The sequence below is a fragment of the Nymphaea colorata genome, chromosome 5, assembly GCF_008831285.2.
Source record: "Nymphaea colorata isolate Beijing-Zhang1983 chromosome 5, ASM883128v2, whole genome shotgun sequence".
In the NCBI taxonomy this organism is placed as follows: domain Eukaryota; kingdom Viridiplantae; phylum Streptophyta; class Magnoliopsida; order Nymphaeales; family Nymphaeaceae; genus Nymphaea; species Nymphaea colorata.
The window spans coordinates 21,725,305-21,741,805 of NC_045142.1; the positions used below are offsets into that span (position 1 = coordinate 21,725,305).

The 16,501-nt window shown below is 39.5% G+C and overlaps 2 protein-coding genes across 3 annotated transcripts in view; both read right to left on the reverse strand.

The window, feature by feature from the left end:
- Positions 1-6,222, reverse strand: part of LOC116254927 (uncharacterized) — a 61,996-nt gene extending 55,774 nt beyond the window's left edge. The window contains exon 1 of the mRNA XM_031630580.2: positions 6,128-6,222. The gene's annotated coding sequence lies outside the window, so the exon portion shown is untranslated. The remainder of the gene's footprint in view (positions 1-6,127) is intronic.
- On the reverse strand, positions 5,990-13,155 carry LOC116254929 (glycerol-3-phosphate dehydrogenase [NAD(+)], chloroplastic). 2 transcript variants are annotated; one of them, XM_031630582.2, is made up of 9 exons: positions 12,746-13,155; positions 12,413-12,549; positions 11,526-11,631; positions 11,188-11,389; positions 10,846-10,933; positions 10,284-10,431; positions 9,333-9,482; positions 9,100-9,249; positions 5,990-6,244 (listed from the first exon to the last, which is right to left on the reverse strand). In XM_031630582.2, exons 1-9 carry the CDS (start codon positions 13,109-13,111, stop codon positions 6,230-6,232), a joined length of 1,362 nt encoding a protein of 453 aa, XP_031486442.1. In that variant the 5' UTR covers positions 13,112-13,155; the 3' UTR covers positions 5,990-6,229. The 2 variants fall into 2 exon arrangements, with proteins under 2 accessions (XP_031486442.1, XP_049934035.1); XM_050078078.1 differs by having other exon boundaries at positions 12,413-12,589; positions 12,746-12,878.
- Positions 13,156-16,501: the final 3,346 nt, after the last annotated feature.

The window sequence follows — 16,501 nt, forward strand, 5'->3', positions numbered from 1 at the left end:
AAACAACTAAATTTTCTATCAAGTAGACGCAGTACCCTGAAGTAGATCTTCTGGTGTCAACACAACATGCCCAGTCTGTATCAGAATACATTTCAACTTCAATAGACCTTTGTTGCACATATAGAAGTCCCTTCCCGGGATTCTTCTTCAAGTAGCACAGAATTCTATCTACAGCCTTCAAGTGCACATCTGTAGGTGCATGCATGAACTGGCTCATCACATTTACAGCAAATGTGATATCAGGTCTAGTCAGAGTGAGATAAATCAGTTTGCCAACTAGACGTTGATATCTCCCTTTAGCTTCTTCACACAACAGTTCCCCATCTTTGCTACCAAGTTTATGCCCAGCATGTATAGGAGTAGAGGCTGATCTGCACCTCAGTTTTCCTGTCTCCTTCAGTAGATCCAGGGTATACTTCATTTGACTAAGTACAAGAGTTTTACCTGATCTAGCAATTTCAATACCAAGGAAATACTTCAGCTTACCAAGATCTCTTAGATCAAATTCAGTAGATAGTAAACCCTTTAATCTTGCTATCTCTTCCTTATCATCACATGTAACAATCATATCGTCAACATAAACCAACAGTAGAGTAATTTTACTCTCTATTCTCTTTACAAATAGGGTATGATCTCCATTTCCTTGTTTGTAGTCATGTTTTTTCATGACAAAGCCATTCAAACCATGTTCGGAGAGACTGTTTTAGCTCATACAAAGCTTTCTTCAATTTACAGCATTTTCCAGGTTTCTCAAAACCTGGTGGCATGCACATGTACACCTCCTCTTCGAGATCTCCATTGAGAAAGACATTTTTCACATCAAGTTGGCACATCTCCCAACCCTTCAGCTCCGCCAATGAAATAATAACTCTAACAGTCTTCATCTTTGCAACTGGAGCAAACGTCTTTAAGTAGTCGATCCTATATTTCTGACTGAACCCCTTGGCCACCAATCGTGCTTTGTACCTCTCAATGTTCCCATTTGGCTTGTACTTAACAGTGTAAACTCACTTTGACCCAACCAAATGGGCTGCTTCAGGAATATCAACCACCTCTCATGTCTGATTTCTGTCTAAAGCTTCCATCTCTTCTTTCATTGCATGAGACCACTTAGTGTCACCCTGAGCCTCTGTAGCATTCCTGGGAATCACAACCACAGCCAAGGAGGATACAAAACATTTATAGTCAATGCTCAATATAGAGTAAGATACGAAGTTACCAATAGGGTGCTGGGTACATGACCTGACACCCTTTCTCAAGGCAATGAGAAGGTCCTCCTTTTCTTTTTCAGTCTGAATTTCTCTTCCAACATCTTGCTTCTGAACATGACTTGGATCATCCAAGGAAGAAGTAGGATTGGGATTCGGTGTAACCTCCTCATCATCAATCACCTTGTCAGTACAAGTTTTTCTCCTGAAATACACCTGTCCAAACATACGATTACCCTCTTGTTCTGTCACCATAGGATGCTCTCCCTCCTTCTCCTGTTCATGTACCTCAGTAGACGTCCCCTCTTCATCTTTACCAAGCACCTTGGCAGTAGGATTCTCTTCACGCATGTAATCCATAAAGTCTATAAACTGAATTTTCTGAGTGGGAGAATACTCTTCCTTAGACATTAACTTTTCCCCCTGAAGAGAACTCTCACCAAAAAAGGAGACATGTTCCAAGAATGTGACATCTTTGGTAATGTGAACTCGACCAGTGGTGGGATCTAGACATTTATACCCTTTTTGAGTGGAAGAATACCCAAGAAAGATGCCCTTAATAGATTTGGGATCAAGTTTTTTTACATTTGGGCTGTGGTTATGTATGAAACACACATCCAAAGACTCGATGAGGGAGGTGAAAAGGTTGACTATTCTCTGGAAGCATAGAGTAGGGAACACGACTCTTTAGCACACGACTAGGCATGCGATTAATCAAGTAGACACTAGTAAGGATTGCATCTCCCCAATAGTATTTTGGGAGATTTCTTTGGAACAATATGGCTCGGGTGACATTGAGCAACTGACGATTTTTCCTTTCAGCAACCCCATTTTGAGGGGGGTATAACTACAGGATGTCTCATGAACAATCCCCTCTTTCGAAAGAATTCTTCAACAGTGAGACACATATATTCGCGAGCATTATCAGACCAAAATGTCTTGACAGAATTTTCATACTGGTTTTCCACTAGGAGGGTGAAAGTTTCAATAATGTGAAGCACCTCACTATGATCTTTCAACAAATACACAAAGATACACCTTGAATAGTCATCTATAAAAGTTATAAAGTACTGAAAACCACCACGAGAATGAATGCCCAAAGGCCCCCACACATCAGAATGAACCAAGGAAAAAGCTTTATTAAAACGACTATTTGAAATTGGATATGAAGCTCTAACATGCTTCGCAAACTGACACACATCACATGATAACATGGAAATGTTTAAACTGGAACATAGTTCAAGGAACAATTGTTTCAAAATCCCAAATGGGAGATGACCAAGGCGTTCATGCCAAAACAAAAATAACTGACGACACTCTTCCTTCTTTTTCTCTGTCCTGCTGACTGCTGACATAAGAGTTGTGGCAACACGTATAGGAAGCCGATATAACCCATCAGACACCAAACCAATCCCAATCCTCTTCCACGTCACCAAGTCCTGCAAAACACAACGTTTTTCAGAAAATATAAGTTCACACTTCAGTTCCTTGGTAATCTTACTAACAGATAACAAATTTAAGGGAAGATGAGAAACATGTAAGGCATCGTGAACTAAAAAATTATTCAACAAGGAAATACTCTCTTTCCCTGCCACAGAAGTAAAGGAACCATCGGTAAGGGATACACGTTCCTTTCCCGAGGATAGCTTGTGGTCATGAAAAAGCATGGGGTTGCCAGTCATGTGATGAGTGGCACCGCTGTCAACAATCCATTCACCCATATAAGAAGTACCTTCTGCCCCTGAAACAGCCAATGCTTGATTGATCTTCACCTCATCTGGTGTATCTGCCTGACCAACATCAATCTTGCTCAAATATGCTCGCAGCTCACGAATCTGTTCTGCAGAAATAGAACCTTTCCCATCACTAAGACTTGTTGCAGACGATACAGGCTTCTTCCCACTAGAAGGCCTCACCCTACTATCCTTCTTCTCTGGACGCAGGTCCCAACAAAAATCTCTAGTATGACCAAGTTTTTTGCAATGTGTACATTTTCGGAAAGAACGAAGAGTTCCCACAGGGGCACGGCTAACATAGGCAGATAGTTCTTCCCCCTTTCATCCACTAGAGAGTGGCCTTCTCTGTTCTTCAGCTTCAACTCGGGAATAAACATCTTCAATACTAAATGATTCGTCAGAGTTAAGAATCTGACTCCTTATATTTTCAAAGTCATCATTCAGTCCAGATAAGAAAAGGAATACCCTGTTGTCTCATTCCTTGGTCATATACTGCATCTGGTCGTGAGGACACCTCCATGTAATATTAGAATGATAGTCAAGGTCCTCCCACTTCGATTTTAATGCTGCATAAAAGTCTGCAACCGAGAGAGCACCTTGTCGCAGGGCATACACATCCTTCATAAGTTGATACACACGAACTTTCCTTTTCTTTTGACCATACATCTGCTCCAAAATAATCCACATATCCCTTGCAGTCTTCTTGCGAAGAATGAGGGTTTGGATATCCGGGGACACTGAATTAACAATCCAGGTTTTTACCTGGTTGTCTTCAAGAAACCATGTATCCCAAGCCAGACTATCTGCAGCAGGTTCGACCTTTCTCCCATTCACATAGGCAATGCGTCCTCGCCCAGCAATCCCCATAGTAATTGCAGCAGACCATCGTGAATAGTTCTCCTTCGTAAGTTGAATGGTGGTAACTTGAACCGGTACATGATCAGTCTGCGCAGATACAACATCAAGTAGATTGGTATTGACTGAGAAGGAAGACAAGTCAGCCATGATCACCAGCTAGAAGCAGCTGCCCAACAACACACACAGCAGCGGCAACCCAGAGGACAGCACTGGGCAGAGACGACGCAGGCGGGGAGAGTCAGTGGGAGCGGCGGGACGCGGCAATGGCAGAGGCGCAACACAGCACGGCAGTAGCATCGGGTGGTGCGACGCAGTCAGGGATCAACGGCGGAAGCAGAGGGCGGCGCTCGGCGGAAGCAGAGGGCGGCGCTCGGCGGAAGCAGAGGGCACGGCGCTTGGCAGCGCACGCCAAGAACAGGCGACGTCGGCGTCGGTTGTCGGACGTCGGCAGAGGCGTCGGCTGTCTCGGCGTCGGACGTCGGCCGGTCGTCGTGCGTGAGGCGTCGGCGATGAACAGTGGAAAGATTCCGTTGGGTGATGAACAGTGCCGGGGGCCTCCTTCAACACGATCAAACGATCAAACAACAGTAACACCGGAACTTCACGGCTCTGATACCATGTTGTGATAAAATATGCACGAGAGTAGAAAATAGCACACTAAGGTAACGTGGAAAACCCTCAACACGAGGGAAGAAAAACCACGGGTGAGAAGGTCTGGTGCCCACTAGCAACTAGACACACTCTCTCTTAGAAACTTCATTAACTTAAGATTAGGGTTTACAAAGATATAAGTAGTCCTAACCAGGACAAACCGGATCGGGTACGGATCCGGACCCGTACAACAAAACCTGTCAACAGTATCAATAAGCATGACTCATTTAGACGCTATTTCCGATATGGTTATCCCTTTTGCTAGTGCAAATTGAATAATATGACAAATGGTGCGAGCAAAGGCTAGAAGACTGCTTTCCGATATTAAATATTGGGATTGGTATGAAAATAAAAGTACTAGCTTTACATTGGACGAGATGAGTTGGAACTTAAAAACCCATTGCAGTAAATATTCATGTAAAAGAGCAGTTTATTAGAAGCAAGGACCAAAACATGGAAAACATTTAACAAATCAAGTAAGAAATGAAGATGAATCAGTCGTGAAAGTTCTTATTTCATGAGAGCTTCTCATTAAAAAGAAACAAGTTTCCCCATGCTTCCCTCTGTTTGAGAGACATAGACCTCCTATTTGAGAGCATGCTTTCAGGGAAACAAGTTTCCCACATGGCTAGAAGCTTCAAATGACCATGTTTTCAAACTGGGATTTACCGTGTATGTCATGTAACCTGTCAACAAATTTGTCAGTTGTCAGTTATGTGCTTGAACTATAGGCACAAGAACATCTCAGGTTGATCCTACAAAATGTTGGATATCAGGAATATATAATTCTATGTACTACCTTGTAAGAATCAGACTTACACTTGCTGCATTTCAACAGATAAACCATAAATTTCATAGGATAGCCAAAAAAAAGCATGGCATCCTTTCGCCGTTTACAAAACTTGTTGCTTGAGATGCTTAAACAAACATAAACAAAATTTCTTGCCATATTTCAAATCAGATTTAACAACTTAATTATGTCTTCTACAACTGATTGCAAGACTAGATCAGCCAAATAGTGAAAAGCAGAAGGGGTCTTACTACCCAATGGAACCTTCTTCTGTTGCTTAAGCATTGCATTTTGTTCAGGCTGTGCCACCTATTAACTGCTTTCCCTTAAGTACTTATGAGATGAGGCATGGCGTTCTGATCAGAAAGATTCTAAATGGAGGAAGATGGCGATCCTCTTTTTAGCTAAAAAGTGGCAATCTTCCCTAGAACACTTCCTTGTAGAACATGAACCAAATTTTCATCTAATGTTTAGTGAAGAAAAAACAGTTAATAAGCTTTAAAGGTTGAACCAAGAGGTATGCTATCTGCTGCATCCTTTATCAGAGATTAAAGTGCTACACTAAGAACGCACAGAGAAACATCTCGCGCATGAGCTCAGGTTGTTCAGCTTAACTTTCAAGTAGAAGGAAGACAAGAATTGATAACTAGTACACAATACATTTCTTAGCATAACCTTGTGAAGTCTGGCTATACCCATCCTGATAACTGCTGAATAAAGAAATTTAAAAAATAAGAAGAAAAACGAAAAAAGAAAATTCATCAAGATTTCTCATATATCCAGCATTTTCTCATTCCTGTGTTGATTTCAGATATACTATTTACATATCAATCATTTAGAAAAAAAATTGAAAAATCCTTTAACTATTGACATTTCAATGGCACCTTTTACATTGAATTTCAATAGAGTGGTTGCAAAAATTGCTAGGCGTTTGCCCATTTGAGCTTTCACATTTGTTTTCAGTGTGAGGTGGCTCAGGAGCAAGATCAGACTTCCTCAACCTGAAATTCAATGAAAGCAACTTCAAACGCTTATTCGAAGAGATTTTTCTAATAAAGCTTAGGAAGATTTGGTTTATTTTTCACAATTAAAGCACATGAGAAATAAATTTGTTTCAAGGTGAATGAAGATGATTGCTTGATGATCAGTCTCAGAAAATCAACACCATCCCAGACAGTACTTTATACACAATTAAACTACTCAAATGAATCAAGATGGTGGATTGATGATCAGTCTCAGAGAGTAATACAAGACACAATTGACAAACATGTCAGGAATCACGACAAGCAGATTTGTTTTGCATGGCACCAAACAGAGAAAAGTGGACAAACAAAACATGACTAGCTAAATATAGAAAAATAGATGCAACCTGTGGTCACTGGTCAGCCTCTAGATTGAGACAGTTTTGTCCCAAAAATTTGCATTAATCCACCCATGACTTGTGGGCTGTGGCCAACATTGCTATTGCCATCTGCACTGAGCTGCAATGCCTTTGTAAATGAAACTAATGCCAACCAGGAAATTCCTACTTTCATGTAAACAAAGTCCATAATTGTGAATGGAGAAGATTGTGTGCAAGAAAGTAGAAGAGAGGCAAAGAATGTAATGGCTCGCCCCCATAATTAACCCAAGGATCTGGTCTAGTGGATCCCAACCATCAACCTAACCGGCTTCATTTGATGCCATAAAAGGCCAAGAACCAGAACAACTGGTGACAGGACACTCAGGTTTCTAAGCCCCTGGCCTTTTCTCAAATGATCAATAGAGGACTGTTTAACAAGTCAGCTGTATAAAACGGCAGTTACGGCAATTAGACGCATCTTCTTTAAAAAAACGCCAGAAAATAAAAAACATGAAAAGAATGCGTATTATACGCGTTTTTTGGAATTTTCTATTAATTTTTTTTATAATTTTCAGGATTTATTAAATGTTTTAAATTTTTTCAAAATTTGCCAAGATACTCACAAGATATAACTTTACCGTATTATACCCGAAAAATTTCTCACCATATAATACCCGTACACGATATATGTGACAATGATTCCAAATCACCCCCAGCCAGCTTCATGTCATAAAAAGGCTAGGAACCTAGACAACTAGTAGTAAGTCATCTCGGGTTTTTAAACACCTTGCTGCTTCTCAAAATGGTCACTATAGAACTATTCTTAAGTTCTCTTCACACACACGGACAGGGTACAGTGAAAAAGATGATGATACACGACAAAGACTGGTAAGCATATATAACTGACATTACACCACATGCCTTCCTATAATCCAGAACCCTCTGGATAAGTTTCAGCCAAGTGCCTCTATCTAATCTAACAAATTATTGCACATGTCAATTTGGGTCTCTTTCCAGTTAACACCAATTTTTGAACCTCAATCAAATGAGAGGAAACAAGTCAGCTAGGACAGACTTGGTCACATCAAAAAATTGAGACATTACATAAAGCCATGCTTAATCTATGCCACGCAGACAGAGCTGAGAAAAAATACGGTTGGATCACATGGACCATAGCTTGAGAACACTTTAATTAATACAAAGAGAAAATCATAAGCAATTAGATTTGAAAGAAAGCAAAAAAATACATGGATTGCAACCTGAGCTAGGATATAACTGTATTAAAGCTTGCACTATTGAGCAGCGAATGACTGGTAGAGTTGAAATAAATGCAGACATCTGCATATTGTAAAATTTGACACCAGAACAAAGCATGAATAACGAACAATTCCAGAACCGCAAAACCCAATAAAATATCCCCCCCATACAGTTTGTCAAATTGCTGTCGTTCATTCTGACTGGATTTGAAATCTTCTACATATTTCCACTATAGAATTCAAAAATCCAAGCTTAGATGTATTCATCTAATTTTCAACCCCAATCCCATTTTTGGACCTCTCACCAGTGCGCAGTTTTTTGACATCATAAAATAATCAAATAGTGCTAAATGCTAGTACTTCAGTGTAACCAGCCAGAAACTCAACAAAATGAGAATATGCTATAGCAAGACTACCAATGATTGCAAAAAACAAAAAGAATGTGCCTTGTTAACATGATATGAAGAAAATAGATTCTTCTGGACAGGTTAAAATATATACCAACTTACATATAATAGACAAATCGATTTCATTTATGTTTCAAAAAATGGAATTCAGTTGAGGAATTTCATTTACATTTCAAAGAAGCATAAATGAAATGTTCTCAGATCAGTGAACTTTTCAGGTTTTAGAATCCATGAAACCAGAAAAAGAAATATACATATATATATATATATATGTGTATAGAGAGAGAGAGAAGGGATTTCCAGTGATGATAGTCCATTGTCGCTGCATGCAGGTATGCACAAGAGAGAGAGAGAGAGAGTGTGTGTGTGTGTGTGTATGTCCGAGAGAGAGAGAGAGTGGCACCCTTTCCTCTACTGCACCCTCAGTTGGGTCTTTAGAAAGCAAGTAGTCACCCCAAGAAAAAGTAAAGAAGAAAAAACTCTGTAGAGTACAGACAAGTGTATGGCATGGATCTGCATACATGAGAGATGGATAGGGAAGGAACAATAGAGAAGCATGAAAAAGAGTGTTATCTTAACAACATCAGCCCCAACATATCAGAAACCAAAATGTGAACAACAGTTTAGAAGAGATAACTATTTTCTGCACCTCTAAACATTAGCCTCTTATTGTAAGGAAAAAGGACCATGACAAGTCAGAATAATACAATTGCCAAGGAGACATGAGCATGAGAAATAGATTGAAAATGCAAAACAATAAGCCAGAATAATGAGCATGAGAAATAGATTGAAAATGCAAAACAATAAGCCAGAATAATGTGCAAAGCAGAGGCTCAAAGCCAGCCATTAACCTGAGGAAGGTTCATGAGTTCCATAACAGCTTTCTTTGGAGTCAACTCGTTGTCAAGAATGCGGGCGACTGCCGTTAGGACTGGCATCTTTACTTTGTATTTCTGTGCCAGAGTTATAACAGCCCCAGCGGTAGCTACACCTTCAGCCACCTAAAAAGGAATCAACATCAACTATCTATGTACAGCAAATAAAACATGTGGCCTCTTAGAGTATAGGTCCTTCCTTCCACTACCTGAGTCATTGAATTCAAGATATCATCAAGCTTCTCTCCTGATCCAAGCCGCACACCAACTGTTCTGTTTCTTGACAAATTAATGAAACATGTGAGCATAATGTCTCCAGTTCCAGACAAGCCTGTGAGAGTAGTGGACTTTGCACCCATCTGCATTGACATAGAAAGAATGAGCAACAAATTTAACCAACCCTTTGAATTTATATTGTAGATGGTACCAGTGCCCTTACTTAACATGACTTATTTTATCATTGTCACCAGAATGAATCAAAAGGTAATAGGAGGAAGTTGGAGAATGAGCTGAAGTACAGAAGCTGAAAGAATTTTCAAGCACTGAAATTACGTATAGAAAACAAAAGACAGAATGGTGGGGATAAAAAATGCTGATGTGATCTCCACAGTATTAGACTCATTTTACATAAGGGACTAGGACTTCTAACAATAAAAACTCAGGGAATCAGGACTAATTTGTTGTAATAGGAAGTAACGCTGACTATTTTAAGCTTTGTGTCTCCAATGCTCTCTTAAAAATTCATACTTGCAACAAGACTGCAATGTTCATACTTCATAATTTCCAAGATGTAACCACAACATGATTTGAACCCGTTGGAGATAAACAACGCACCATGTGCATATATGTTAAAGGCCCACAAACCCAAAGCTGAACCTGCTAGCAGCAAGGACCGCAGAAAGTGTTTTGCTTTCAGAATATGATACCAGTCAGAGCAGGGTTCAGGGACTAAATTTACAGAGGCTAGTCATGCACCCTAAAGTGGAGTTCTGAATCCAAAACTACTAGAACAAGATTTCAGTGAAAGGTACAGTTAGACATCATGTGATTTTGACCAGGAGTTTCAGCACATACAAGGGTCAGGTGATGCAGCCCCACTTAATATATTATTTATCTCATATACATAACTAGATTGACTGATAATTCACTAATTCATATACCTTAGTTGCAAGCCATCTAATCTCTGAGCAACCTTGTGCAACAAGAGCTGCCATACAATTATTTCCCAAATTCATTCCCTCGACAATCCCTGCAGCTATAGCTAGTACATTCTTCAGTGCACCAGCTATCTCTACTCCTGTGACATCACTGATATTAAATGGTAATGAGTAAGCTAAGTGTATAAAGTATAAACTTAAATAGTCCAGAAAGGAGAAAAACAATTTTATTTTGAATCTGTTCTCTTTTATTTTATAAACCTCGAGAAGACAATCTGTCACTAGATATGGAAACAAGATGTACATGACAGCAATTTCTTGCAACAGTTCAAGGAGCTTTGCCTAGGTTCTTCTACAAAATCATTTCATATGAGGCAGCACCAACATGGAAATTAGCTTAACAGTCATTCTGATTATGGTCGTAATATTAACTACAATAGCTAGAATGAGAGAATAAAATTATTTTTTTCTTATTATTTCCATTAAAAGGTACTCGGTTTCGAGATCTACCAACACCATCTTTATGACTACACAAACAGGATGGAAAAATTTGATCCTCTTTTACCTTGATGAGCTGATCCTCACATACTGAGATGAGAAAAGCTGTTGAGCAGCCCTTGCCAATTTCTTGTCCTTTGAAGCCACCACCATTGCTGCAGAATTGAAATTAAGTATAAGAACCATGGTCTCAGCAACTTTGATCATCAAGTAGAAGATATCCTGGGTTGTCATAACCCGTTACTAAGTAACAAACCCCACACAACCTGCATGACAGTCTAATTGTCAGATGCAGCACTGCCATGCAGCACTTCCAAACCACACCCGAATATATCCAAGGAAGATTAAGCTGATAACAAAAAATAGGATCTCTACTTCTGGTGCAATAATGTAGGAAAAAGCATGCCACCTGTAGGCAATTTTTTCATTAGCTCCACTGCAAATGATGGTCCAGACAACACGATAACAGGTTGATTAGGGTTTCCCAATGCTTGTGGAATTATTTGAGACATCATCCTCAGTGAATTCAGCTCTAGTCCCTTACTGACTGATATAATTGGCAACTTCGAATCAACATACTCTGAAATGCCCCCAAGAAATGCCGAACTGAACTGCAGTAGGACACACAGGCACAACAGATAGCTACATCTTCTTGAGATATCGGAGGGAATTGTATTGGTAACTGTCAAAACGATGACTCTAGAGTCTAGACCATAGAGAGTAGAAGCAAATCCTAATTTGGATTACCTGGACGGGAATGGCATGTATACAGAAATCAGCTCCAAGAAGAGCAGCCTTTGCATCTGTTGTTGCACAAACATTTTTTGGAAGCATGTAACCCGATAAGTACTTGCTGCAAAATAAAACAGCCAACAAAGAAGAAATAAAAGGAAAGAAACAAAAAAAGCAAAGAAAATAAGTGTAGCATCATAAATTCTTATGCCAACATAATTCATAGTAAAATAGTGAACCTATTGATTAAGCAAGACAAACTACACATTCATTTCCTTACACTATAGTTACACTGTTAGCCGACACATATTCGGATGTATATACTTCTACTGGAGTCAAGCTAACCAAAAAGATGAGATGATACCAACTCATATACCCAGCAAGGATACCACCTTTCCATCTGTTGTTAAGATGAAAAATGAGCTCCCAGTGATATGTTTGGGTACACCACATATATGACCAAATATGCAATATTTTCAGGGAAATGAAATGATATATTCCCATTCAAATATCATCCAAGTTCGGTGAACAGTGAAGAAATAAAGAAAGACGAATAAGGGAAAGAAATATCAAAAGCAAATGAAAAGTAGTGCAGAATTCTGCATTCTTATGCCACATGATTCTTAGTAGAACAGTCACAACACCAATTAGGCAAGGCAAATTTCACATTCATGATATATAACGTTACCGTAATGACAAATTGACCTACCTACATCTTGTGCTCGTAATAATACATGTCGGTACCCTACATATATGACCAAATGCGTGCATATGCAGCGAAACCAAATGACTTGTGCCCATTCAAAATATCATCAACTTCTCTAAACGGTGAACAAATAAAGATAACTAGATCTAACATATTTACGAAGCCAAGCTCGATAGAAATAGATTAAGATATTAACCTATTACAGTGGCTATGGTTGATTGAATCACAAACTTCGACATCCCTTACAAGCATGCTAACTTCCATGTCAGCCTTGTTACCGGCAATAAGAGCCGCCATAGCAGTTCCAAAAGATCCTCCGCCAAGTACCGCAACCTGGATTTCCAATAAAGATTACTCTTCATCTCCACAAATACTGTCAAGAAAAACAGAAGAAATTGGTAGGCTTGCAATCTCAATCATTCTTTCAGAATGAGCTCAATCAACAACGGAGATAGAGCACTCCCCATGAAAGAATCATCTTCAATTTCAAATTACTTAAAGAAAGCACTGAAAATCATGAAGTGGGCACCTTCTTGGTTTGCTCAAGAACGTCGGTCTTAGCCTTCGCGTTCATCAGCCTCCAGAAGCGAGACCACCGGACCAGCTTCTCCCACGCCACCTTCACTGTCTTCCGGCGATCTTTTTTAACTATCTTGGAGTCCCCAAACGACGGAGTCTCTGGAAAATATGCTGGCTCTCGTGGGTCGGACTCTGTCGAGCAATGCGTGGTAGTGGTCTTTGATGAGTGCACTGGCGTAGGAATGGAGATTGTCATGATGGGTATAGGTGGTTTCTTGCCCTCGCATCTCTTGGAAGAGATGGAGTTTGACAGAAAGAGGTTGAAGTTGGAATATAGTGGTGTATTTGAAAGGGAAAGCTCAATGGACATGGCCATGGCCGCGGAGCGAAGGAGAGAGAGAAGAGAGATAAGCCACTCAGCCAGTGATTGCAGCAAGAGAGAGGGAAAAAGGACTTTAAAGGAGTGCAAAACTCAATTTTTTTACTAGAGGGTCGGTCTTTAATATTAATTACTCACAACAGCTCAATATTTGTAAATTTTTGGATACCTAGCTATTGGATCGAAGTATATTATTTATCAATAATGTTTCAATTCTCTAAATTGAAGAATCAGGCGGTTGAAGCATTTAACAAGTAAAATGCTCTAACCCCAAGTCGCCCTCATCCTCATCATTGGATTTGATATTAAGAAACCTAACAGAAAGACAGGTTTGTTGGCTATTTTCTAAATGGCTATTAATCAATAACAACATTGTTTATACGAAACAGTTACTATCTAAGAGGGGATGGTGTAAAAGGGGCTGACTTTCTTATTTCATAAGAGGTCGTTGGGTGATTAAATCTGTCCTAAATATTAGTACATATTTGTGAACATAGTTCTAATGTTTCATAAACTGTTTCAATTTTTGGAGTAGATTAATTCGACGGTCAAACAACCTTTAAGATGTTTGGCACCAATAACAATGAAACTGTGAAACTGTATAAAAAATATAAAACATATTCTTAAAATTCTACAATATAGTGTTTCATACATCTACCTCAAATTTTAATTTATAATCATTAAACAATAAAATCTGTTAAAAGTGTCAAACAATCCGTACTTTTCATGCCATCCCTTCTTATGTCATAACATTCAAATTGTTCATAAGTGATTGCATATCTCCATTATTATACTAAAGTTGAATCATTTTGTTGAATAATAGGTTAAGTGGATGTCGGATATCATCACATGTGGTCAATCAAAAGTTCCTTATCAGGGATGGCCCCCCTTCACTTTTTAAAGGAGAAGAAAAGAAGCAAAAGCACAAAAGTGGGTCTTCCTACATCTACTCCCAAAAAAATAAATGCAAGAGATTCTGGTCTGGCCCTCTTTCAAGGCGTGGAGTCTAGTGTGATACTCAACAACAAAAAAATTATAAAAATTACAAGGGGAGCTTATTAAACTGGGGTCGGACTTCCGCTCCAAAATCCTGGAGTTTTGGCATAATAGGAACAGGTTCTATGTGCACTAGTTTTCTTTAGAATACGTGAATTACTACGTATTGTTGATTTTCTTGTGTAGATTTTTTCTATCATGCATTCTTGTACTTTTTTTAATTGGATAAATTATAGGGGCATTCACTATAAAGACCATATTGCTATTAAAAATGACAACAATATCAATAATTGATAAGGGTGGCGCAGGGGGGCCGGATATCTAATGGGTAGTTGGCTATCCGCCCTGCGATGGGCAAGGTTTGGGTTGGTTATTTGACACCCAGACCAATCCGGCTGGCTTGGCCCAAGTCAAATATTGGAGACCCGACTTAGCCAATACATATATATATATATATATATATATATATATATATATATATATATATATATATATATATATATATATCTTGGCATATGACACTAGGAATCGGCATAATTAGAAACTTTTGGTGTATCGCTGATGACTCCCTTAAAAACTCTTCATACGTTATTGCTGGTACTTTGTAAACTCTTCATGTGCCACTGATAGCACCCTTAAAAACTTTTGATACATCGTTAAGGGTTCCTAAGATATTCAAATATGAAACATTAAGGGTTTTAAATGTAGGTTGACATCTAATCGGATACCGAACAGGTATAAAATTAATGGTCGAGCCCAATCCAATGATTAAATGGGTCGGGCTTGGGCTGCCAACAAAAACTTTGGGTCAACCCGAACCCGACTTTGTAGAGCCTTAAACCGGCCTGCCCTATGCCTAGCCTTAAACATCAATCATTCAATATTAATATTTCAATATTGCATAAAGTGCCTCCTGCTAATAGCATGGGAGGGGAAACCAAATGCTCGCAACTTCTTGTTGGGTAGCTGAGACGATTGCTTGACAGATAGTCGTCGGCAATATGGATATCACAAAAAATTGTGATCATCAAACTTTAATAAGTACCCACAACCACATTTATTTTCTTCTAGAGAATCCCATAAATTATTGTTCCCAATATGAGAGGAGCTTGTTGTGAATTTGATTCAGCATCACACGGTTTTAGCAAATATCTAACCCATTGATACTCCCTTTTTTTTTGGTGAGTGAGGAGTTTAAAAGGTTTTAAGTGAGGCGGGTTGAAAGCTTGCTTCAAGACCAATATAATTGAGAATAATGTTCTTTAAAGTTGTGTTTGTTTCACCGTAGATCTAAGATTTGATCTATTTGATCTGGAGTACTATGGATTCAAGATCAGACCTTTCCTTCCATTAAACCTTAAATTCATGGTGTTTAACATGTTACATTTATGTTATTGAGAGCTTCAATTTGTTTAAACTGAAGATCTTCCAAAACACACTTTCTATGCTCCAAAATATAAGATATGAGGCTCCAAAGGCAACCTCAAGCCATGGAGGTCGACATAGTGACCTTTTTTTTTTAACTTTTTTTCAGTTCATGTTTATGGGGCTTTTCCTTGTCACTGACAAGAGATCATAGACTCTTTGATCATTTCGCGTCCTGAGCATGCGCTGAGGCCGAACGGCCGAACATATAACCAGGTTCGCTTGTTGACCGTCTGAAATCAGTACTTCATCCTGCAACAGGGAGCCCTGAAGCCTCTTCACTTCCATGTTCAAAGCCAATAGAAAATTATTATCCAGAGGCCTTGCTTCCACCCCTCATTCAAACTTGTCATCTTGCAGTACCCAAATCAAGAGCTACATTCAGCAGGGGCTTTACCAAGAGGCCCTGAAACTGTATTATTTAGCTAATTCTCTGCACCATGTCAAGGCAGACAGATTCATCGTTCCTTCCATTCTCAAGGTTTGTTCATCTCTGTCAGACCAAGACTTTGGCAGGAAGGTACATGGAAGGATTCTAAAACTTGGGCGGGACTTTGACGGGACTTTGATGTTTACGTATCCTGCGCAGGGATCAGTTTTTATGTGAATTTTGACGGCTTGATCGATACTTCTGTGCTCCTTTCTGCTGCTTTATTAAAAACTTGCCATGGTGCAAGGGTCACAAGGGCGGCACATTGTCCATATGAGGTCGCTAACAGTCCATGATGGCCCAGTTGAGGCGGGATGGTGTACGAAGTGAGAGTTTCATGAGATACTCGCCGGAGCCAGGCATCACGGGGCTGGAGATCATGCTGGTGGAATTGGCAAACCATGAAGCAATTTGGCGGGAGCGCAACATGGAGCGCCGAGCCGCCTGCTCAGCTCGTTGAGTAAGAGTGGATGAAGGGTCATAGAGAGGTGAGAGAGATGAGTCTCGATGAATGAAGTCTATGAAAAAGCCGAGAG